General features: G+C 36.2%; 1 protein-coding gene across 8 annotated transcripts in view; it reads left to right on the top strand.

The window, feature by feature from the left end:
* LOC106071555 (uncharacterized) overlaps window positions 1-26,660 on the top strand; it is a 368,124-nt gene that overhangs the window by 134,544 nt on the left and 206,920 nt on the right. For all 8 annotated transcript variants that reach the window (XM_056014089.1, XM_056014088.1, XM_056014087.1 and 5 more), the window contains exons 2-3: window positions 6,705-6,816; window positions 7,652-7,689. In XM_056014089.1, coding sequence (XP_055870064.1) covers window positions 6,705-6,816; window positions 7,652-7,689 — 150 coding nt within the window. The remainder of the gene's footprint in view (window positions 1-6,704; window positions 6,817-7,651; window positions 7,690-26,660) is intronic.

Here is a 26,660-nt window from a genome sequence, read left to right as displayed (position 1 = left end):
ACAAAATTTTCGTTTCAACAGTTATGTACCTTTGAAGATTGACCTTTCGATACATTATTTTCGTAATAGAATGATATAGAGAACTCTATTAACTTTTTATTCATAAAAATTTGCATATTTTTGTCAGAAATTTTTTTTTATAAAAAAAAAGTACTAAAAAAGGCATAACATAATGAATTGATTTGATAGATCTATATTCCAAAATATGAAGAAAACAAAATTCTTTTTCCTTATCTATTAAAAACATAATTGACATATTTTCAACAATGAACATTTCTGATAATCACCAATATTACTTTGAATATGTTCTTGATATAATTTGAAGATTTAAATCTCCTTCCTGCGTAGACACTATAACAGATTGCGGGAAGTGGTTGCCATACTTTTAAATCAAAGAGTCAAAGTTTATTCAAGAAGCATTATTTTTTAACAAACCGAATCGCGTCTTTAGTAAAGTTTTCTGATGAAAATATTTAAAACTAAATGTACAATCTCAATGTAAGGCAAGAATTGCATGACAATCCCTCGCAACTTCTATCGAAATGCCATTGATCAGATCGTCCAATGGTCAAACAAACAAAAAATAAAAATATTCCAATGTACGAAATCTATGATGCTTTGTTTTTCAAATTGATTTATTAGTATTTCAGCGTGGAGCTAAGTAACCAAAGGATGTCATAACATACATCTATTCGAACGACAATCCATTTTCTTTTGCTTTCTATAAAATGTGCATATTTACTTTTTTCTGTAGTTCTGAAATTTAAATAATGTTTACTTTTTTTCTGACAAAATAAAATAGTAAATATTTTTATGTACCTGCTAAAAAGGTTTATTTGTGTACAGATTGACTTCTTATATTACACACACACAAAGAATTAGAAAACAACAACAAAAAAAAATACTTTTTAATCAGAGATCATGAACCCGTTACGTTTGGCTTTAAAAGCAAACAATCTACGCAAATACCACTCAGCCGATGTATGTCTGTAATGTCGAGGCTATATAAAAACATAATTTGAATAATTTTTCTTTTTCAAAGATAAAACTAATCTCTTTTCTGCTTTATTTTACAAATATTTCGTCAAAAGGATAGAATCTAGATGATTTTTAACATAATATATAATTTTAAACTGTATTAGTTAAATAAAACCTAATTCTTTTGTGGTTGAACCTTAAAAAGTGTTAACCTAGTAATACTTTATAAATTTTAAATACAAAATTTTTGTTTCAACAGTTATCTACCTTTGAAGATTGACCTTTCGATACATTATTTTCGTAATAGAATGATATAGAGAACTCTATTAACTTTTTATTCATAAAAATTTGCATATTTTTGTTAGAAAAATTTTTCTATAAAAAAAAGTACTAAAAGAGGCATAACATAATGAATTGATTTGATAGATCTATATTCCAAAATATGAAGAAAACAAAATTCTTTTTCCTTATCTATTAAAAACATAATTGACATATTTTCAACAATGAACATTTCTGATAATCACCAATATTACTTTGAATATGTTCTTGATATAATTTGAAGATTTAAATCTCCTTCCTGCGTAGACACTATAACAGATTGCGGGAAGTGGTTGCCATACTTTTAAATCAAAGAGTCAAAGTTTATTCAAGAAGCATTATTTTTTAACAAACCGAATCGCGTCTTTAGTAAAGTTTTCTGATGAAAATATTTAAAACTAAATGTACAATCTCAATGTAAGGCAAGAATTGCATGACAATCCCTCGCAACTTCTATCGAAATGCCAATGATCAGATCGTCCAATGGTCAAACAAACAAAAAATAAAAATATTTCAATGTACGAAATCTATGATGCTTTGTTTTTCAAATAGATTTATTAGTATTTCGGCTCGGAGCTAAGTAACCAAAGGATGTCATAACATACATCTATTCGAACGACAATCCGTTTTATTGTGCTTTCTATAAAATGTGCATATTTACTTTTTTCTGTAGTTCTGAAATTTAAAAAATGTTTACTTTTTTTCTGACAAAATAAAAAAGTAAATATTTTTATGTACCTGCTAAAAAGGTTTATTTGTGTACAGATTGACTTCTTATATTACACACACACAAAGAATTAGAAAACAACAACAACAAAAAATACTGTTTAATCAGAGATCATGAACGCGTTACGTTTGGCTTTAAAAGCAAACAATCTACGCAAATACCACTCAGCCGATGTATGTCTGTAATGTCGAGGCTATATAAACACAATTTGAATAATTTTTCTTTTTGAAAGATAGAACTAATTTCTTTTCCGCTTTATTTTACAAATATTTCGTCAAAAGGATAGAATCTAGATGATTTTTAACGTATAATATAATTTTAAACTGTATTAGTGAAATAAAACCTAATATATTTGTGGTTGAACCTTAAAAAGTGTTAACCTAGTAATACTTTATAAATTTTAAATACAAAATTTTCGTTTCAACAGTTATCTACCTTTGAAGATTGACCTTTCGATACATTATTTTCGTAATAGAATGATATAGAGAACTCTATTACCTTTTTATTCATAAAAATTTGCATATTTTTGTCAGAAAAAATTTTCTATAAAAAAAAGTAATAAAAAAGGCATAACATAATGAATTGATTTGATACATCTATATTCTAAAAAATAAAGAAAACAAAATTCTTTTTCCTTATCTCTTAAAAATATAATCGACAAATTTTCAACAATGAACATTTCTGATAATCACTAATATTACTTTGAATATGTTCTTGATATAATTTGAAGATTTAAATCACCTTCTAGTGTATAGAACACGAAAGATTGCGGGAAGTGGTTGCCAGGCAAGAATTGCATGACAATCCCTCGCAACTTCTATCGAAATGCCGTTGATCAGATCGTCCAATGGTCAAACAAACAAAAAACTTAAAATATTCAAATGTACGAAATCTATGATGTTTTGTTTTTCAAATTGATTTTTTAGTATCTGCTAAAAAGGTTTATTTGTGTACAGATAGACAACCTTTATTACACACACACAGAGAATTAGAAAACAACAACAAAGAAAATACTTTTTACTCACAGATAATAAATCCGTTATGTTTGGCTTTAAAAGCCAACAATCAACTACCATTCAGCCGATGTATGTCTGTAATGTCGAGGCTATATAAACACACTTTAAATAAGTTTTTTATTTTCAAAAGATAAAACTATTTTTTTTTTCTGCTTTTTTGACATTTTTTCAAAATTGAGCATTTCTGAAAATCACTAATTTTAGTAATTTGAAGAATTTCCTCTCTTTTAGCCAATACAAAGATGTACTTGCCAAAATTCTTAAATCACAGTCAAAGTTTATTCAAAGAGCAATTTTTTTAACCAACCGAATCGCGTCTTTAGTAGAGATTTCTTCTGAAAATATTTAGAAATAAATGTATAATCTCGAGCTTTCGCAAGAAATGTATGATACTCCCTCGCAACTTCCATCGAAATGCCATTGTCCAGGACATCCAATGGTCAAAGAAAAAAAAATATTTCAATGTAACAAAGGATTAAATTTATATGATGATTCTCAATATAATATATGATTTTAAACAGCATTAGTTATTAAAAACCTAATGTTTTTTTGACGTTGCACTTTATACATGTAAATCTAGCAATACTTTTATAAATTTTAAATAGAAAACATTTCTATAAAAGCTATTATCATATTTTAAAATAGTGTGAATAATCTTAATCACGCAAGAATTGCAAGCAGATCCCTCGTGCCGCCATTGACCAGGTCGTATAATTTCAAAACAGGAATAAAAAAATATTCATATGTACGTTACCTATCCTGTTTTGTTTGTCGAACTGATTTAGAAGTATTTCTGCGTGCAATAATAAACACGACAATGCATTACAAAAATGTTCTTAAACGACAATCCGAACACTTGTGCTTTTAAAAGTGTGCATATTTTTATTTTTCCGTAGGTCTGAATTGTAAAAAAAATGTTTACTTTTTCTGACAAAATAAAATAGAAAATAATATTCCGTACCCACATCAAAATGTATTTCTTTAGAAGAGTTTCAGCTAATGAGTCAAAGAGCAGAATTCGGCTCTAGAGCCGCAGTTTGCGAACACTGAGCTAGCGATATGTATATGACGTATCATTATCTTTTTTTTTGTAACGTCAGTATTTTATAAGATAAGATAAAGTGTTTTAGTTGACATACTAGTTCTGCACTTTAATGTCCCGTCTTTTCTGTTGCTCCATCTCTAATTTGTCACACTTCACTAGCGATACATTAAGCTTACATAGCTAAATAATTATTTAATAATGAAGTACTTATAGTCCGGTCTGGAACTTGTTGCCCGTGTCTAACACGCGAGAGGATATAACCATTGAACTCAAGAAATTTAGGCCTAAGTTTAATCAGACTCAGATTTTGGGTGCCTTTGAAAGGGGGACTACTCATGTTAGAATGTAGCACCTTTTTTGGTGGGGCTGTCTCCCTTTGTACTTACCTTGATGAAAATGTTGAGTCTTGTAAGCCAGTGTTTTCCAAACCTTTTCCTTGAAGGAGTACTTCGCACATTCTGAATATTTATCGGAACACTTCGCTTATTTTTTAGAAAGATTAATACGCCTCGACTCGAAGACAAGTCTTAGTATTATTGATCCCTTTATTTATCGTACACGTAGTCAACAACATTGACAACTTTTTGGCGGATCGATAATTTACTTACTTAGATTGTGATCATCCCGCGCACTGGACGGCAAGCTGTCTCCATAAAGATCTGTCACTGGCAATGTCTTAAGCCTCTTCCCACCTTGTGATCTGTCACTGGCAATGTCTTAAGCCTCTTCCCACCTTGTGATCTGTCACTGGCAATGCCTTAAGCCTCTTCCCACCTTGTGATCTGTCACTGGCAATGTCTTGAGCCTCTTCCCACCTTGTGATCTGTCACTGGCAATGCCTTAAGCCTCTTCCCACCTTGTGATCTGTCACTGGTAATGCCTTAAGCCTCTTCCCACCTTGTGATCTGTCACCGGCAATGTCTTAAGCCTCTTCCCACCTTGTGATCTGTCACTGGCAATGTCTTAAGCCTCTTCCCACCTTGTGATCTGTCACTGGCAATGTCTTAAGCCTCTTCCCAACTTGTGATCTGTCACTGGCAATGTCTTAAGCCTCTTCCCACCTTGTGATCTGTCACTGGCAATGTCTTAAGCCTCTTCCCAACTTGTGATCTGTCACTGGCAATGTCTGAAGCCTCATCTCACCTTGTGTCCACTGCTCTGAGGTTCTCTATGAAAGTGTTGCGCCAACTTATACGAGGACGTCCCTCTTTGCGTTTTCCTCGCCCTGGCTTCCATGACAATTTACTTAATTAACATATTTAAAAATAATTATTAATCGTTCTTAGTAGGGAAGATTGGGAATAGGATTGAGCAATTTTGATTTCTGAATTAACATCCGGAAAATATAAAACACAAATAAAGAAAAAACATGTTCGTTATGCTGGTCTATTTTATTAACTTCGAAATAAAAAATATACTTTTTCAAATTCTACTCTCTATGTGAAAATATGGGCGTTGAGCCAAACCAGAAGAATGATTCATAAATATAATATAACATTCACATCTATAAGTAAGTTGCAATAATTAAAATATATATCAATGATCTATTATTTTTACAAAGCTTATAAAGATTTACCCTATGTGTCTGTACGTATGTCTGGTAAAAAGTTTGTACACGTTATTTCTCCTTTACCTAATTTCGGATCAAGCTGAAATTTTTAACAATTACCAAAAGAATCTATTTTAAAAAATTAATCAATTGTAATAAAATATTTTGTTTGTTATCTCAAACAAGGAAAATAAATTGTACTTGATTTGAAGTGGCGGTATAAACTGAATTAGTCCCCTTTATAGATCGCCGTCCTAGTCTAAGTGAACACAACATGTACAATAGGACAACACTATAGAAACAACAGACAACTACACAATCTTTCACGTTTATATACTCTCCTTTAGCAGAGTGGTTTACGTGTTGGCCAAAGAAGGCTTTGGTCATGAGTGAGTTTGAATTCAGGTCGTTACCCCCATCCTTTTTAAGTCTAGATCTATTAAAAATTTAATTACATGAGTGATCCAAAGTTATTATCTTATCTTATATAATACAAACGTTACTTCAAAAAAAGAAGATGATTACGTCCTACGCGTCATGCATTTAGTCATGCATATTAACCAATGACTTAAATTCTGCCAAGTCACTGGTTTTCCTGGCTAGCTCAGACAACCCATTCCATGCTCTAATAGCACTAGGGAAGAAGGAGTATTTGTACAAATTTGTCCTAGCATATGGGACGAGGAATGTGCCTTTATCTTTGTGTCTTTCAGAGTATTTTATTGATACAGCATAGCTTAATATAAGCTTTGGTTTTTATTTAAAGTTTTTTTTTATAATTTTCTTTTTTTCCTTAACCCTTAAAACGCGTGTGGTAGTTTAGCCTCTAAACATCAGAATTATATTTTTGTTTGTTTGCACTCAGTGTAAAACAGCTCAGCATTTTAAGGGTTAATAATACTATCTTTACGTAGTATTTGTCTGTTTGAAGTAAACAATAATCTTATTTTAGAACTGTTGTTACATATAAACATTTTAAGTTTGAAGATTATATTATTTTCCTTTTTTAAATACAATTAAAGTTTGTTTTATACATTCATAACGTTGTTTTTTTTTTGTTCTCTCTATCAGCCAACTGAGTCAAGGGTCGTGCGTCACTCATTTCGTCTCTACCACTTTCGACGACCACATCGCTGTTTCGTCTGCAAGCAATTAGTCTACAACCAGGGATCTGCTTGTGAAGGTAAGCTTAAAGATGGAGTAAAGATCTCAGCAAAAACAATTTCAGCAAAACACGAGGATAGTGGGCTGAGTGGTAAAGCGCTTGGCTTTCCGTACCGTGGGGTCCCGGGTTCGAATCCTGGTGAAGACAGGGATTTTAAAGTTCGGGATCTTTAGGGGCCTCTGAGCCAATCCAGCTCTAATGGGTACCTGACATTAGTTAGGGAAAACTAAAGGAGGTCGGTCGTTGTACTGGCCACATGACACCCTCGTGAGCCGTGAGCCACAGAAACCCTATAGAAAGGGGAACTTTACTTTCCTTTTACGATGATAGCAACACATTGACAGTAGTACCACTTTTAGAGCAATGTCAAACTGACATCAGTACCTTACTGAAAATAGTGTCATACTGACATTTTACGTTTCTATTAATAGTGACATACTGACAGTAGTATCGTAATGACAGCTTTTTTGACAGCAGGGACATACTGGTTAAAATGGCACACAGGCTAATCCATATAAGAATTATCGAGCAAAGAGGATATTTCATTTGATAGATTCGTACCTTTATTGTAGCTGATGGTAAAGTGTTAAGACTTTATTATATTAGGATAATTTGACAATTACACACTAGACTTATACTAAAGAGACATGTATTGAACCTGTAGCTGTATCCCTACTACTAAGCAAGCCTAGGATATAGCTGTCAATGTAATTGCATTTTAAGATTTTTAAAACTCTGTGGCGTTTGTAAAACTTAAATCTCTGATGTGAATCATTGACTTGAATGATCATAGACTAATTGACCAAAACTGTTGGACCAATGTAGTGACACACTGAAACTATCTATTCCACAGTGTGCAGGTATATCTGTCACCGGAAATGTGAGTCACAGGTGAGTACTAGCCCACACACACACACACACACAAACCACACATAAATATACGGACACGCAACTCACACACACATGCACCCATTTCGTGTTTCTGTGTGTGTAACAGTTATATATTATAAAATCCAGTCTTTAACTTAAAAACAGATCAACACTTGTGATAACCTAAACTCCATTATATTTTACTTGAAATGAAAGGCCAGTCCATCTCCACTTTTTCTCTAAGATCTGCACATCTATATTTCTCTGCCCACCCATCTCCCACAGTTTGGTGTTTTCTGTTTGGTCACACCCTTAGAAAAAATACCAACAACAGAGCTAGACAGGCCTTAGAGCAGGGGTTCTCAACCTGTGGGTCGCGCCCCCTTTAGGGGTCGATTGACGATTTGCCAGGGGTCGCCTAAGACCATCGAAAATATGGATTGTTTTTGTCTATTCTTCTCTTGCTGTGTGGATGGGGTCGCCGCAGAGTGGGGATTGATTAAAAGGCTGAGAACGGCTGCCTTAGAGTGAAACTCCCAGGGAACAAGACGTAGAGGAAGACCAAAAAGAACGTGGCGACGCAGTATACTAGAGAAAGCCGAGAGGACAGGAAAAAGCTGGGAAGCCATTTAAAAAAAAAACTAGCAAGAGATCGTGGAGAGTGGCCTGTTTTTGCTGAGGCCCTAAGTACCATGAGGAACACAAAGGACAGATGATTAAGAGAAAAAGAAAATGACTATAAAAAATGACTATAAAAGTAACTATAAAAATGACTATAAAAAACAACAAATACTGTGATGCTATATCCTGAGGTCACTCCGACTTAACGTAAGGATGAAACTTGAAATAATTGAATCACTTCCCATAATACAGTGTCTAAAATATATCAAATGATCACACTGCAAATAGTTCATAAAACTTCAAACAATTTATAATTCTACTTACAAACAATTGACATTACATTACACTAAAAAATGGAACACGCTACCAAAATATGATCGTATTGAAATCATACTACGGACTCGTTGATCAGACTACAAGATGATTTCAGTCTAGGGTACACTGGGGTCGTGGATAAAGCTTATTGACTTCTGACACAGACATGGGCAGCAGTCAGTGCTTTATGTAGAGCGTTGATGCGAGATCATGATTGAAAAGCTATAAACTCAATTATCTACATCCTATTAACTCTCATAAGAGCTCATCTGAGTTAGGTCAATCAAAAATAATGTTTGGTAACCCTTAGGATGGAGCTCTAGAGAGCTTTTCATTTTACAGGTAATTCTGACTTGTGATGATTTGGAAATAGCTTTAGGTTCCAGGGTTGTGAAATTGAAAATTGTTATTTTCAAAAGTATGAAAAAAAAAAGACCCGTCCAGGCCTTCCACTATCAATACAAAGTTGTTATAGAAAATGATCTTAGATCTTATCTAAAAAGAGCTTGATCAGACTAACAGTAAATTCCTCTTTTAATTTATTTATATCTGCTTTAGGAAAATAAAGGAAGGGAGATCACTTATTGTTTCAACTGCGTTTGGGTTACATCCCTTTAATACCGTATTTGGACGTCCATAACTAAAAACAAAATCTAGAACGATTGTCGTCAATTAGTCGAAAGTAGATGTTGAAATGATGTCCAGTTATCTCCCGTCGTCTCAAGATGTCGGGTTATCTCTTGTCGTCTGGAAATTTGTAAAGGTTATCTCCCTTAGTCTGAAGATTGTGAGATTATCAGAGGTGTTGTAGAGTAGACTAGTCACTAACGCTAATGCAATAACAAACAAAGCGTTTAACGACACGGCTAAACAGTTTCAACAAAATAATACTAACAATCTTTATTATCCGTTAAAAAACAAATTACAGAAGACACTACAATACACCAAACAATACATTATAGCAAAAGAAAATAACTTTTCATTCACAGTAAAGTAAACAGATTCGGGGTTACATGTGAATGCTTTTATCAGATGGTTGAATTGTATTTAATGATATGATTGCTAGCATCACAAAGAAGCGTTTGAGTCTTTTTGTCATTGTAACAGGTGTCTTATATTTCCTTTGTGAAGGTAAACTCACAAAATCCTAACTTCAATACTTTGATTTAGAAGAGTGCCTTTGTAGAATTTCACTGATCGTGTTCAGTGCGGTTCAGACTGTCATCACAATGATGACGGATTGTCCCGAGTTTGAATCCTTCCCTTGGACATTTCCTTCTGGTCTGCAGCAAAAAAAATCATGGGAGCGAAACAGAGACCAGCGGTCACAACACACCTGTACACAGACCTTCGACCTGTCGGCAGTTTAGACCATTAGCTCGCTGCCACGTCACAGGTCGTGACGTCGTAGCTTAGTGCTCAGCCTTCTCTAATGATTGGTTTGGATAAAACAAAGAGGTCAAGGTCACAGCAAAAACGCTTAGTTACTGTCACGTGACTGAAATAAATTATAAGCCTCTTTCACATCCCAGAAGTCAAGGAAACAACGTTCTTGCCTTCGAAATAAAGTCCTGGTTTATAAAAAAAAAATAGTCTATTGACTTTATAAAGAGCAACAAATAGCTCTGTTTGCCTGGTTGGTCAATGGCTGCCTGGTCGTGCAGTGTGCGCGGTGGACTGTCGTTCGCTTGTCTCGATAGTCCCGGGTTCATACCCTGCCCACTGTCATAAAGTCGTGAATGTCCTTCGGGAGGTTTTGTCTAGGAAGTAGATTATCTTCAACTCTGGAGGAACATCCAAAAAAATATAAAACATTTTACAAACAAAATTCTATACATGTGTGTATACTTATGTTATTGTTGTGAATTATCGGGAAGCATGGTCGAGAGGCTAAGTACACTTGGCTTAGCTTGGCTACCTATGAAGGATGCTCGAGGTTCGACACCCGACTCGAGCAGAGTTGTGTTTACTGAGTGCCTAACGGCAGCAGGAAAACCTTCTCCCATATACCCCATTCCCCCACTGGTCCACAAATGAGATTGGACCATAGCGCTCTGAGCAAATGCTATAAGCATGAAAGTAGCGCTCTATAAAAGCTATATTATTATTATTAATAATAATATTATTATTATTACAAATTGTTTCATGAGTGTAGTGACCTAATAAAATACTACAGGAAGACATGTCTTGATGCTAGACTTTATTGAACAAGAATGACAAAACTGTTCACAATAACACAGTACACACACACACAAGCTGATCTGGACACCAAGACATTTTGACACACTAGAACAGATCAGTTCACAACACACAACAGGAAACATAAATACACAACAATGAGCAACTTGGATTTTAAAGTCGCCTTCAATAGAGTGGGAGATTGTAAAAAGTGGTCGCCGAGCCTAAAAGGTTGAGAACCGCTGATGTAGTGAGAATTGAGAACGCGATTGCGTTTTATCACCATCCCCAAATTCTGTTCGAATGAATGTCTAAAATTCTCTGACCGTTTCTGACAGATAGAATAAGAAATATACAAGACTGAACAGACCTAAAAAACACAAATTTGTCCCCCTTCTCTCACAAATTTGTCTCCCTTCTCTTACAAATTTGTCACCCTTCTCTCACAAATTTGTCTCCCTTCTCTCACAAATTTGTCTCCCTTCTCTCACAAGTTTGTCTCCCTTCTCTCACAAGTTTGTCTCCCTTCTCTCACAAATTTGTCCCCCTTCTCTCACAAGTTTGTCTCCTTTCTCTCACAAATTTGTCTCCCTTCTCTCACAAATTTGTCTCCCTTCTCTCACAAATTTGTCTCCCTTCTCTAAGTGGGGACTTGAGTTAAAGCTTGGAGACAAACTAAGAGTTTGATCTGAACTTTGCTGCTTGAGAACCACTGACTCAATGGGTTAATGTGCTCTATTAGCTCCTGACTTCAGCCTTAAACATGATCGCTATGGGTGGTGCACTTTTGTCGCAAAGGCTGTGCAAGGAAGCGAAAATTCCCAAAGGCAGAACCGGCGCTTCTAAGCGAGAGGGAGAGAGAGAGTTGGCGCGTGCTTTGTATGTTGTGTCTGCCAAGAAAGGGAGAGACTCAAGGGACTGTTTAGCTTCTTGTGCACATGTTGATTTAGCAATAACCTACAGCTAAAGAGCAATGTCTGACGTAGACAGTATTCCTATGAACTTTGTCTTGGTAGACAATCTTTTTCTCTGAGCATTTCAGAGTAACATTTTCCCCCATTAGATATTGTTCACGTGGAAAGGAGATTTAGAAAGAGAAAAAAAAAGGATAGTGTGCTGCAAGGATTTCTTCATCCTCTTTACACGCCAACACACAGTTACACACACTCAGTTACACATACACACAGTTACACACACAGTTATACGCACACAGTTACATATACACACAGTTACACCCACAGTTACACATACAGTCACACACACAAGCACTGACACACAATGACATTTTTAAGTGAAGTTGTTTGGTTAGTCTAAGTAGCAAATCCATTGACCCACCAGTTCCTGGGCGCACTAATAATAGAGACTTAGATGCATATACCTTTAACTATCACTTAGTCTGTTGGACCGTTGCACCATGCAAGATTCGTCGACCCTCTTTCTCCATTCCTCTCTGTCTTTTGCCTTAGTTAGAACCTCTTTCAATGGCAGGCCCTTCCTTTCTTTTATGCTGTCCTCCCATCGCTTTCACTGTCTGCCTCTTCTTATTTTTTCTGGTACTGTTCCCCGAAGGAAGGTCTTTGCGAGCCCCGAAGATCTTGTAATAGGGCCATAGATTTTGAGCTTGCGTTCTGTGATTAAATATGAGCAGGTCATCTTAGGGTCCAATCGCTGCAGTAACCCTGTCAATAATCTCTTGGTTGGTGATGCGGTCTTTGAATGTACTTATATATTACATGCTAACAAGAGAACACGACGACAATGCGATTACAAATAAGGGACATAACCAAGAAAAGTGTTGACCAGTTCTCTTATAGATCTCCGCATCTCCTGTTTTGAAGACGTTATCTCTAACATTACCCATTTAACAGAACTGGTTTTATCCATATTCCTTTTATAAGCTTGAGCCGAGGCGATTAATGATAGTACAGCCGGGTCGTGTGATACGCGCTTAGGACTGTCATTACGATGGTTCCGAGTTCGAATCTAGCTCGCTGCCCTCCCCTTTCATCCAGCAGGAGGATTGGTCTAGGCCTAGGGGGTAACAATCTTCCTTACTGAAGGAACAACTGAAAGATATACACGATCAAATCAAAATCTTAGATTGATATTTAGATCTTAATTTCTGTAGGTCTATTTAGATGTAGATTCCAGAAGGTCTATTTAGATCTTAATTTCTGTAGGTCTATTTAGATGTAGATTCCAGAAGGTCTATTTAGATGTAGATTCCAGAAGGTCTATTTAGATCTAAATTTCTATAGGTCTATTTAGATGTAGATTCCAGAAGGTCTATTTAGATCTAAATTTCTATAGGTCTATTTAGATGTAGATTCCAGTAGGTCTATTTAGATCTAAATTTCTATAGGTCTATTTAGATGTAGATTCCAGAAGGTCTATTTAGATCTAAATTTCTATAGGTCTATTTAGATGTAGATTCCAGTAGGTCTATTCCGATGTATATTCCTGTAGGTCTATTTAGAAGTAAATTTCTGTAGTTTTTTTTTTACTCACGATATCTGTAAGTCTACTTATATCTCGATTTCTGTACATTTATTTTGATCTAGATTTCTGTATCTCTTGGACGAAACTTGGAACTTAGAAAAAAAACAAACTTTCCTGTTCCAAACATTATAAAAAAAATTATCTTAATAGCAAAAGTATATTTCAATTTTACTTATCTATAAACTGATACCTAAAAATAGCAACAGGTTTAGAGATTAATAAAAAATGGTTGAAAGTGTCAAGAAAGCCAGACTGGCTGTTTGACACGTCGTTTCGAGGCTAGTTTCTCTGCTCATGTCGATGTTGACAAGTTTGCCTCGTTATCATTATCTTCCTGTTTATATAGGTCATGGTTTCAATGTGTACCCGATATTGCAATCATTTTTTTCTGGACGTTTGGATTACACATGTGCTGTGTTAGTCGTGTGTTTAAATTTTAAATCAGCTTCAAATATTGTATCGAAATAGATGTATAAATTTTATCTATGCTGCAATAGGGCCTATCATATAGATTAGATCTAGATCTAAACCTGTAAATTTAAATTAAAACATTTATTATTTATTTAGATTCTAATTTTCTAATATTAATCAATTAATGGGCCTACTTGACTTAAGTTATATTCTAGACTAGATGTATATAGAGTTATATAGAGCCTAGATGTCTAGATCTACATCTAATTCCAATGCCATTGCTAAGTTTAAAGTTACAAATCGTTTAAATAAAATTTTCCTAGAATTTTTTAAATACCAGAAACCAGTTGGATCTACTATTATCTATCAATCTGTATATCTAGATCTTATCTAGCTGTATTTATTTCTACCTATGTCTATTGAATCAATTTATCAAATAAAGTGATTGATTTGTGTCATTTAGCAACAAAAGTTCATGAAATATTTGTAGCATAGTTAGTGAATATTGTTTAGATCTATATTATAAATCGGAGTATGTGATCATGTTAATGTTGGTCCATTGTGATCCACAAGTAAATTGATTGCTGGTGCTCTAGATTTAAAATCAATTAAAAATATTGTGATTCTGTCTGGATTTATGGATACATTATTTTGGATTAACTTGATCTGCTGGATATATTGCCTTCAGCTGCTCGTGTCAGGTAGGACTGTTTATTATATTTAAGAAACTGCAATAGAATGTATGACAATGTCGTCTTTGCTGGGCTCTCTATAAACTTCTAGATAGATCTCTCTAGTCCTACCATCTGTCAGTGTATGACAATGTCTTCTTTACTGCTCTCTCTATAAACTTCTAGATCTCTCTAGTCCTACCATCTGTCAGTCTATGACAATGTCTTATTTACTGCTCTCTCTATAAACTTCTAGATCTCTCTAGTCCTACCATCTGTCAGTATGACAATGTCTTCTTTACTGCTCTCTCTATAAACTTCTAGATCTCTCTAGTCCTACCATCTGTCAGTGTATGACAATGTCTTCTTTACTGCTCTCTCTATAAACTTCTAGATCTCTCTAGTCCTACCATCTGTCAGTCTATGACAATGTCTTATTTACTGCTCTCTCTATAAACTTCTAGATCTCTCTAGTCCTACCATCTGTCAGTGTATGACAATGTCTTCTTTACTGCTCTCTCTATAAACTTCTAGATCTCTCTAGTCCTACCATCTGTCAGTCTATGACAATGTCATCTTTACTGTTCTCTCTATAAACTTCTAGATCTCTCTAGTCCTACCATCTGTCAGTCTATGACAATGTCTTCTTTACTGCTCTCTCTATAAACTTCTAGATCTCTCTAGTCCTACCATCTGTCAGTATGACAATGTCTTATTTACTGCTCTCTCTATAAACTTCTAGATCTCTCTAGTCCTACCATCTGTCAGTATGACAATGTCTTATTTACTGCTCTCTCTATAAACTTCTAGATCTCTCTAGTCCTACCATCTGTCAGTGTATGACAATGTCTTCTTTACTGCTCTCTCTATAAACTTCTAGATCTCTCTAGTCCTACCATGTCAGTCTATGACAATGTCATCTTTACTGCTCTCTCTATAAACTTCTAGATCTCTCTAGTCCTACCATCTGTTAGTATGACAATGTCTTCTTTACTGCTCTCTCTATAAACTTCTAGATCTCTCTAGTCCTACCATGTCAGTCTATGACAATGTCATCTTTACTGCTCTCTCTATAAACTTCTAGATCTCTCTAGTCCTACCATCTGTTAGTATGACAATGTCTTCTTTACTGCTCTCTCTATAAACTTCTAGATCTCTCTAGCCTTACCATCTGTCAAGTCTAGCAAACTTAGCACGATAAACTCTTCAATTTGATGTTCCCCTAACTTATGCACTGATATAGCTATGCGTAAAACAGTTATAAAGCAGCTATACTTAGAACAGATGTAGTCTGGTAATGCTTAGAACCAATAACCAATCTTCCCCCCCAAAAAAAAAAATTCTGAGAACTAGCCATGATTAGTTCCGCTAAAATGTCCTCCATAATTTGACATTGAACTAGCCACGATTAGACAAATGTCCGCTAAAATGTCCTCCATAATTTGACATTGAACTAGCCACGATTAGACAAATGTCCGCTAAAATGTCCTCCATAATTTGACATTGAACTAGCCACGATTAGACAAATGTCCGCTAAAATGTCCTCCATAATTTGACATTGAACTAGCCACGATTAGACAAATGTCCGCTAAAATGTCCTCAAAAATGTCCTCCTAAACAAGGTAAGGGTACAGTAAAACGTTCTCTTGTCCCCACGCGGCACTACAGAAGTGACTTTGAGGCCAAACGTATCTCCCTGGTGTACAAACCTCAAAGTGTGAGTCCAGGTGTGTCAGTGGCCTTGTGGTACTTACACCTGTGCGCGCGTGCACGTGCCTCGGCTCTGTAATAGACACTCCGGATAAATCAAAATTCCGGATTGTAGGATTTAAAAGGTGTCTTCGAAAGGTCGAACACAACATTAGGCCCACTAACGTCTGCAATAGCCAACACATTGGATGAACAGGGGGGGGGGGGGGCGAGAAGGGAGTGCTCGTTCGAGAGACAATCATCATTACGTGATTGGCATAGTCAGAAGCTGTGTAGCGAGAAGAGGAAAGTTCCATTCCTTAAGGAGAAAATTCTGTTTAATGATTCGCGTCAAAGTGTCTGTGATTACTAGACTGTTCAGGTAGAAACTTTTAGAAGTTTTCTTTCACTTTAAAGAAAAAAATATTAATGACCTTGTCATTACCGCATTTAGACCTGCACGCGCTGGTAGCTCGTGTCGTTTTTTTTTTGTTTTTTTTAAATACTTTTTTTCTCGTCCATGTGTGTTATATGTTTGCGTATGTGCTATATGTTTGCGTATGTGCTTTATGTTTACGTAAAAAAATGTAGGCCACGGCTGGGTCTGCGTAGCCTGAATTCCTCATTAATTTTCTGACTCGAAGACAAGACTTGTATGGTTGCGTATATGTTATATGCTAGTGAATGTGTTATATGCAAGGTGATGTGTGGCCGAGAGGCTAAGTAAGCTTGGGCTTGGCTCAAGGCTCGACACCCGACTCGAGCAGAGTTGTGTTTACTGAGCGCCTAAAAGCAGCACGAAAACTTTCTCCCAGATACACCCTCCCCCCTCCTCGGTTGCGCTATTTAAAAGCTATATTTAAAAAAAAAAGGGACTTTGTAATATCAAAAGACCAGTTATCAAAATATTATACGGAATATTTTCTCCATGTTTTGTATCTATATTACTATTTAACAATTCAAAATGCTTTATGATTTAATCGTATAAGTAACTGATAGCCTACTTTAAAAACAAAACAAAAAAAAAACTAATGGATATTCAAATATGTAACAACCTTATGCAAGATGAATTCTCTGAAACATAAATTACGTTCGATTTAAAAACTGTTCGTTCTTACATGCTGCAAAAAAAAAATTGGTTGAAAAAAAAAAAAGGCGTATAGTTCACTTGAGCCTTTGTATACAAAATATAACGATAATCATATATTTCACAAAAAATATTCGAAATTTTACAAATGACTGCGAAAAGTCGGGCTGGCCTTAAGCTATCTCAACATGGCCAGCTTGTAGACCCCATTTTTTACATTTCTTTTCAGACAATGTATACAACAAGTACACATACAACTACTGATTACTACTTAGTAGCTTTATTGATTTCTATGTTGTAAACATTTACTATCGTTCAGTAGTTTTCTTTCATGTAACCGTCATCTCAAGATAATAGTCTTGTCAAATGATTTATTTCATTGAATGTGTTAGAAGTTGTATTTTTTTAAAAATGAGATCTACATAATGATTGCCTGAGTCAGACACGAAAATCAATGACTTAGAATTTAAGTATTCAATCAACATGAACGACTCAAATGACACGTATAGTAGGATGTAATATATTGCTGGAAAAGCGCTTGGCTTCTGAACCGACAGGTCCAGGGTTCAAAGACGTATTTTTAATTTTGGAATTGTTCATAGCTCATAAACAGTAGGTCAATGTTTTGGATTTTTATTGTAGAGTGTAGAGCGAATAATGTGAAGTCCAAGTTCCCCCAGGAAAATTGACTACGTTAACATTGACACAGAGGACAACAAACAGTGCGTTTAAACACTTGCGAGGGCGCTGTCGTTCTGACAATATTCTCAACTTTTTTTTTTTAAACTAGGTTTAGAACTTTTTTTATTGGAAAATATATACTAAATATCTTTTCATGTTTTGTTTCGTTTATTGCTTTGAGAGAGGAAGTGTATCATTCTATTCCCGTAGCAATATACTGTTTTTAAATGAGCTTATTTTTTTTTTTACAAATAAAAATAATGACTATATTGTACAATAGGAAACACGTTGAAACATAAAAAAAAAAAATCTAAGCATGACAATGGTATACTGTCATGCGTAAATTGTCAAGCGTATTAGTTTGATATGTTACTATCATGGATGTAAATTATATATGAAGAAAAATGTAAAAAAAATTAAAAGTATACTATTAACAGTGTCATAGTTATTATTATTATTTTTTTTAATTCAGTACTGAAGAGATGACATTGCCAGCAACGCAGAAGACACTAAAAATAAGTTTACGGTTTACACAACAGTTCACGTTAAAATTGTTCATAAACTGTCCAAACTTGACGATCATTGTGTTGTCCATTGTCCTATGTTGTAGACCAGTGTTGCCCAACCTAATTCAATCTGCGGGCCATTTTAATGTCCAACACTATTGTCGCGGGCCACAAGTATTGGGATATTTCAATTTTCTCTTTATACTTCAAACAATGGCGTAAGTTCTGTTTATATTGTGTTGTTCTTGTTTTTTTAAAAACAGCCTCACTTTCTTTAAAAAAAACAAACATGTTGGCTACCAATGATATCATGTTCTACAAAAAAGTAAAGATCCGTTCACTTTTCTTAGTAGATTCTATAGTCCTATTTCATGAACGCACAAACGTTAAATGCGTTGGTAATAATCCGTTTGACAAAAGTAAGGGCCCTAACGTAAGTAAAGATTCGTTTTGAACAATTTTTTTTTGGGGGGGAGGGGGATTTTCTATATTTTGTGCTGACGTTTCGTCGGGCCGGATGAAACCAGGTCGCGGGCCGGATCTGGCCCGGGGGCCGTATTTTGAGCATCACTGTTGTAGACGAACGAAGTTATTGGGATTCATTTGGAAGGATCTTTTTTTTTCTCAGAAGATTACATTGCCTACAACACATAAAACAAAATCGTTAGTTCCCGGTTTACACAACAAATAAGGCTAACATTGTTCAGAAACCGTCCAAACTTTCAGCGAACCTGTATTGGTATTAAAAAAAAATTAAAACTTAGGAATCATTTGAAGATCAAATTACTCAAGTTGGAAAGGTGTGTATGTACTTTAAATAAATTAATCCAGGAAGACGTAATTAAAGAAATGAAAAAAATATTAGGTCTCTACAAACCATTTTTAAGATTAGTTGTTAAATGCCCCTTTTAGACCTTGCGACCTATAGGGCAGATAACATTAGTGTCATCTGTTTCTTTGGCCTAAGGTTAACGAGCAGGGTGTCATGTGGCCAGCACAACGAACAACTGCCTTCACTTTCCCCACCTAAAGTCATGTATACATTAGAGTTGGGTGGCGTGCATATTTATATATCATTGCTTTTATATTGCGCTACTTTCATGCTTAAAGCATGCTCAGAGCGCTGTGGTCCAATCTCATTTGTAAACCGGTGTGGGAAGGGGGTATCTTGGAGAAGGTTTTTCCGCGATGCCTTTAGGCGCTCGAGTCGGGTGTCGATCCTCGAGCTCCCTTCATAGGTAGCCAAGCCAAGTTCAAGCGTACTTAGCCTCTCGACCACGCATCCCATATACGCATATATATATATATATACGGGGGGGGCTCAACCTCTTTGGGGGCCCTGCATTTTGACATACGACATCATGACATGAGATAATGGCGTAATTTTTAATGTAAAAACAAATTTTGAACACTTATTTGGGGGACTCACTCAAGTGGTTTGGGGGGGGGGGGTGCGGGGGGATTTTCAAATCTGGACCCCCCCTCCTCCCACCCTAGCTACGCCACTGCTTCCATTTTCTTTATTCTTTTCGTTTACCGCCATTCCCACACCCCATTTTTCTCTCTCTCCTTCTCGGGCAACACTATCAAACTCACCATCTTTCATTTTGTACCATGTATGTTGTAAATGGCCATTTCCACCCTTCCATCAGGCACCCGGTCCGCCTCTGTCAATCTTTGCAATGTCGGTACCCAGGGTATTTGTTTATAAGTGAACACCGCGACTTAACGCCACCTGGTTCCAGATAGTGAACCCTCCGGCTTATGTTCTGATTGGTGTACGGAACTGAAAGTATTGCACCTGTTCTTGGTAAAGTTGAATGTTACTTCTAGGCGAAGGCCTGACCTGAGTTGAAACTTATCTGAACTGAGGCTAGAGGCTAGAATTGATCTGAACTAAGGCTAGAGTAAATCTGAACTTAGACAAGAGTTGATCTGAACTTAGGCTAGAGTTAATCTGAACTTAGTAGAGTTGATCTGCACTTAGACTAGACTTGATCCGAACTTAGACTAGAATTAATCTGAACTTAGTAGAGTTGATCTGAACTTAGACAAGAGTTGATCTGAACTTAGGCTAGAGTTAATCTGAACTTAGTAGAGTTGATCTGGACTAGAGTTGATCTGAACTTTTTTTATTAGGGATATTCTTAAAGCACAATCATTGCGTAACATGTGAGATTAAAATGGAACATACAAGCTCAAAACTCTGAAGCCCTCACTCAAATGGAGTTTGATGATGATGATGATGATTGGTTCTTGAAGGAAGAAATTAATGACCATTTTATGCATGACCCATTTTCAAAACGAGGTTGAACCTTGACCTATATATTAGATCTTTATATTGTCGTGCTCATTTTCACACAGATCATCAATTATTTAAAAAAAAAAAATACTTATGCTGTAAATAAATGGTTGATACACTCAACCAACTTTAAACTTTAATATATTTCAATATTTAAGAATCTAGTTCTTTGCATGTTACGAGATCCAATTCTTAATATGTTGTATATAGGTTTCGTTTTAGGCGAATACTTGTTAATGTTACAACTGAATCTTCCCTATTGACCACTTCTAGAATCGACAATAAAAGTAATATGAATTTTGTGTTTCATTCTATTTACAAAGCATCCATCGACTCCGTCAATCTGTTTAACACATCCTTTTCCTCAGATAAAAAAAAGTTTGTAAACGTTATTTCTCCGACACCCAATCTCGAAACAAGCTGAACTTTTGCACAATTACTTCCTTTTCTACCTGACAACACAAGAATCACTTTTAGAAATTAACCAATTAGCAAATTGACTTTTGTTTGGTTCTCAAACAAGGGAAAGAAGTTGTACTTAAATGAAGCGGTAGTATTAATCCCCGTTATAGGTCGCCGCTTTAAAATATTTTCGTAACAAACAATAAATAACCACGCAATCGTCTATTTTCATAGACTCCTCACCAGCAGAATTCAGGTCGTTCCCTTTAAAATAGCGTATACGCTTAAAATTAACCCAGATATCCCTTTCTTCTCCCCCCCTTTTTTAAAAAAATTTTGCCATCTGGTTCAGATAAGTGATAGGATCATAGCGTTTAACAAAAACAATTCGTATAAATATTTCTAATCGCACACATTTATTATTGTTAGTCTAGAACTCTAGATCTATTGTAAATTTAATGACATCAGTAATCCAAACTAATTGATACAACTACACTACATATAATGTATTTGAATAGTATTTCTGTATGTTTGTCTTGTTTTAATGTGTGTAAATAAAGTAATAATAAAGCTTTAAAAAAGAGAGAATAAAATGTCAAAATGAAAGCCAATAAAAAAAACCCATAACATTCTACATCCGTGGCTTGAAAAAGGGTTATCTTCCTTCACACACAACACACACATCACACACACACACACACACACACACACACACACACACACACACACACACACACACACACACACACACACACACACACACACACACACACACACACACACACACACACACACACACACACACACACACACACACACACACCTTCTCTGTCATTTCACCTTTATTTAGCATTCACTCTAGTTCAGAAATGTGTGTGTGTGTGTGTGTGCGCGCGTTGTTTTTGCTAGTTTACACACCTGAAGACATGTAGGTGTATTTAACCTTTGAATTACTTGCCCCTTGCAAGCTCCGGAAGTAACTACACCAGGAAGGTGTTGGCGTTGTTGTCAAGGTAACAGTGTAATCCAATATGTAAGGATAAATCATTGAAAGAAAGTTTTGACCTGGCCACGCTGGCTTTTGTTTTTCTGCTCATTCGATTTATATACAGACCTACATATGCAGCTACAGAACTGACTTATTTAACCATATTATAGTCGAAACTTTGGTAGAGGCAAGCAGTATTCGTGATTCATTGTCGAAAGAGTCCGAAGATCAAGAAAGAATGCAGTATTTTACTTGGTGGGGGTGGACCCAGTTGTGGCCTAAATATTTTGTCATATCTAACGCATACCCGCATACACTTCAAATGAATATGCACATCTCTCTATATTGTTCTTAAAAATCTATAACTTCCCATCGATGTTTCACATGGACCTCTCGATCTGCACTACAACCAGCCCCAAAACTTATAAAGCGTTTTTACAAAGCTTAAATCAACTCACTTTGTCTGTCTGTCTGTCAGTCTGTCTGGTAAAAAGATTGAACACGTTCTCTCTCCAACACCCTTTCTCCGATCAAGTTAAAACTTTAAACAATTATTTATTTACAAAAAAAATGAATCAATTAAAAAATTAACTGATTAGCCTATTAATTATTGGTAAACAATTATTTTGTTTGAAATCGAAAAATGGAAAAAAATCTACATTATTAAGATATAGTTGTAAGTTTGGAGTTCTTTCCCTTAGATAAGTTAAGTATTGTAATATTTTGTTTGTTCCAACTCTAAAAGTTGCATTTGGGGGACAGAGAGGATGACTTAATATCACTATGATACAAAAACATTATTTGAAGAAAAACTACCAGGGCGAGAATCCGCCTCTGTTTATTGCATCCCTTCAGAAAGTTGGGGGCTTGTGTAGCTGAGACTATGCTAGGCAGGGGACTGACCTAATGGGGGTCTCAAATCATAAATAATCTAATGGCAATTGTAAGTCAATTCATTAAGCTTCAGGACTCCGGCGTACACCTGGTCGTCTCCCCTGAGTCATCAAGCTCAGTGGACATCAACCGAAGCCCTCCACACATTCACAGCTTTCGTTAAAATCTATTAATTAATACAACTGATTAACCTAATTCTATGCGATTCACTAGAACTGGTTGCCTGCTTGTGTGGTAGGCGCTTCGAGCGTTCATCACGCGGGTCATGGGTTCGAATCTTGCCCGCTGTATCATCGCCATCCGTCCTGCATGAGTTTTAGACTAGGATGTAATGAAATGAAGGTCAATCCATTAACGTATAAAAGAAAAAAAATACCAGTTTCAATAGGTGATAAGCGGTGGCCGAGCGGTAAAGCGCTTGGCTTCTCAACCGGGGGTCACGAGTTCGAATCCTGGTGAAGACCGGGATTTTTAATTTCGAGATCGTTGGGCGCCTCTGAGTCCACCCAGCTCTAATGGGTACCTGACATTAGTTGGGAAAAAGTAAAGGCGGTTGGTCGTTGTGCTGGCCACATGACACCCTCGTAAACCGTAGGCCACAGAAACAGATGACAAGGTCTGAAAGTGGGAACTTTTATGGATTCATTAAGTAGCGGATTGTTTCTGAAAGTGACAGAGGGAAGAGTGCTGCGACCATTTATGTAAACATCTCTGACAACGGCTTTATCTGCATTACATGTGGTAGAATGTGCAGGTAGCAGCTGAATTACATGTGTTTGAATATGCAGGTAGCAACTGAATTACATGTGTTTGAATATGCAGGTAGCAGCTGAATTGCATGTGGTTGAATAAGCAGGTAGCAGCTGAATTGCATGTGGTTGAATATGCAGGTAGCAGCTGAATTGCATGTGTTTGAATATGCAGGTAGCAGCTGAATTGCATGTGTTTGAATATGCAGGTAGCAGCTGAATTGCATGTGTTTGAATATGCAGGTAGCAGCTGAATTGCATGTGTTTGAATATGCAGGTAGCAGCTGAATTGCATGTGTTTGAATATGCAGGTAGCAGCTGAATTGCATGTGTTTGAATATGCAGGTAGCAGCTGAATTGCATGTGTTTGAATATGCAGGTAGCAGCTGAATTGCATGTGTTTGAATATGCAGGTAGCAGCTGAATTGCATGTGTTTGAATATGCAGGTAGCAGCTGAATTGCATGTGGTTGAATAAGCAGCAGCTGAATTGCATGTGGTTGAATAAGCAGGTAGCAGCTGAATTACATGTGGTTGAATAAGCAGGTAGCAGCTGAATTGCATGTGGTTGAATAAGCAGGTAGCAGCTGAATTGCATGTGGTTGAATATGCAGGTAGCAGCTGAATTGCATGTGTTTGAATATGCAGGTAGCAGCTGAATTGCATGTGTTTGAATATGCAGGTAGCAGCTGAATTGCATGTGTTTGAATATGCAGGTAGCAGCTGAATTGCATGTGTTTGAATATGCAGGTAGCAGCTGAATTGCATGTGTTTGAATATGCAGGTAGCAGCTGAATTGCATGTGTTTGAATATGCAGGTAGCAGCTGAATTGCATGTGTTTGAATATGCAGGTAGCAGCTGAATTGCATGTGTTTGAATATGCAGGTAGCAGCTGAATTGCATGTGTTTGAATATGCAGGTAGCAGCTGAATTGCATGTGTTTGAATATGCAGGTAGCAGCTGAATTGCATGTGTTTGAATAAGCAGGTAGCAGCTGAATTGCATGTGTTTGAATATGCATGTAGCAGCTGAATTGCATGTGTTTGAATATGCAGGTAGCAGCTGAATTGCATGTGGTTGAACAATCAGGTAGCAGCTGAGTTTACGTGGTGATGTAAATTACTACACTCATTCTTATTTTTCGGAATCAAAGACAATACGTATACATTGGTTCATTTATAACCCAAAAATTTTAGAAGTAAAAATAATAGAGCAGCTATTTTTTAATTGTCTTACCCAACAAGACATAATAGTACTATAAAATATACGCTTAGAATGAGTTATTGACTCAGACATTGGTAGGACTAAACTTTTCTAAACCGCTCTGCTATCCATCCATGAAGCTTGAGTTGGAATCCCCCAGTTAAGCTGAGTTTAGTTTGCTGAGCCTAAATGACATTAGAAATTTGTTCCCAGATACCCCCCGCCGCATTTGCTCACAAAAAAAAGCCTGCTCTAGATAGGCTAGTGACAGTAATTGAAAAGTAAAGTCTTATTATAGAGTGTTTTTGCGTGGATAGTCATGGTCAGGGGGTCGAAATCAAACTAGACCGTGTGTTTGACCTCATGTTTAGATACATAGTCACGAAAAACTGGTGACTACCCCTTGACCTAATGACCTCTAAAGAATCATTGTATATGTATGTGTGTTTGTGTGTTATTTGTCAGTGTTAATGTGTGTGTGTGATAGAGAGAGACAGATAGGGGCAGACAGAAGAAATCAGGCCAGAAGATAAAATACTTTGAACATTTTTAGTACTAATTGAAAAAGATTCAACAATTTCTTTATGCATAAAGTAATTCGCCGTTTTTCCAATTGTCCATTACAATTATATCTTTACCTCTCTACTATCTTCACATGACAAATGCTATATTAATCTAAGATTTCTTTTCTTTTATCTTTTTTTTTTTTCATTTTCCTTTCAACCTTTTCCAACAACCAAAACAAATAAACGTATGCATTACAAATCCGCGTTACCATTTCCCCACATTTCCGCCCCTGGTCAAAGTCGGCATCAAATGAGCAGCTTTACCTTTGTAGAATGTAGCCACTTTTGAACTGGAGCTTTGTTCCGCCCCTGGCTTTAACCTACCGACCAGCCAACTTACCTGCTTGGTATGTATGCTCCCACCACCCCCCTGAACTATCCATATACTAGGTACGTATCTGACAGAACGTGTTGGCACTGACTTATTGACGCATGCGCAGTGCCAATAAAGGATGTAGAAGCTAAGAGTCGATGTTTCTCAATCTTTGGGACTTTTGGGGAGAATGTTTGGGGAGAATGTTTGGGGAGAATGTTTGAGGAGAATGTTTGGGGAGAATGTTTGAGGAGAATGTTTGAGGAGAATGTTTGAGGAGAATGTTTGGGGAGAATGTTTGAGGAGAATGTTTGGGGAGAATGTTTATGTGTATGTATTTATAAACCGACTTTTTTAATTTGCTAATTAATTAATAACTTTGTTAAAAACAAAGTTCCCCCTTTCAGACCTTGTGGTCTATAGGGCAGAGGACGTAAAGGCCATCTGTTTCTGTGGCCTACGGTTAACGAGAGTGTCATGTGGCCAGCACAACTACCAACCACCTTTACTTTTCCCTAAATAAAGTCTGGTACCATTAGAGCTGGGTGGACTCAGGGGTGCCCAAAGATCCCGAAATTAAAAATCACAGTCTTCACCAGGATTCGAACCCGGGACCCCCGGTTCGGAAGCCAAGCGCTTTACAGCTCAGCCACCGCGCCTCCAACCTTGTTAATAACTATGAATTTTATCGTTACTGATAAAAACTGTTCTATTTGTTAAAAAGTTGGTCTTTTTGTTTTTCCAAGTCAAGATCTTATCTTATCTTATATAATACAGACGTTACTTCAAAAAAGAAGATGATTACGTCCTACGCGTCATGCATTTAGTCATGCATATTAACCAATGACTTAAATTCTGCCAAGTCACTGGTTTTCCTGGCTAGCTCAGGCAACCCATTCCATGCTCTAATAGCATTA

Source organism: Biomphalaria glabrata, chromosome 16 (assembly GCF_947242115.1).
Source record: "Biomphalaria glabrata chromosome 16, xgBioGlab47.1, whole genome shotgun sequence".
NCBI classification, from domain to species: domain Eukaryota; kingdom Metazoa; phylum Mollusca; class Gastropoda; family Planorbidae; genus Biomphalaria; species Biomphalaria glabrata.
Note: the sequence above shows the minus strand (reverse complement) of the source record. Positions and strands in the feature narration are given on the sequence as shown.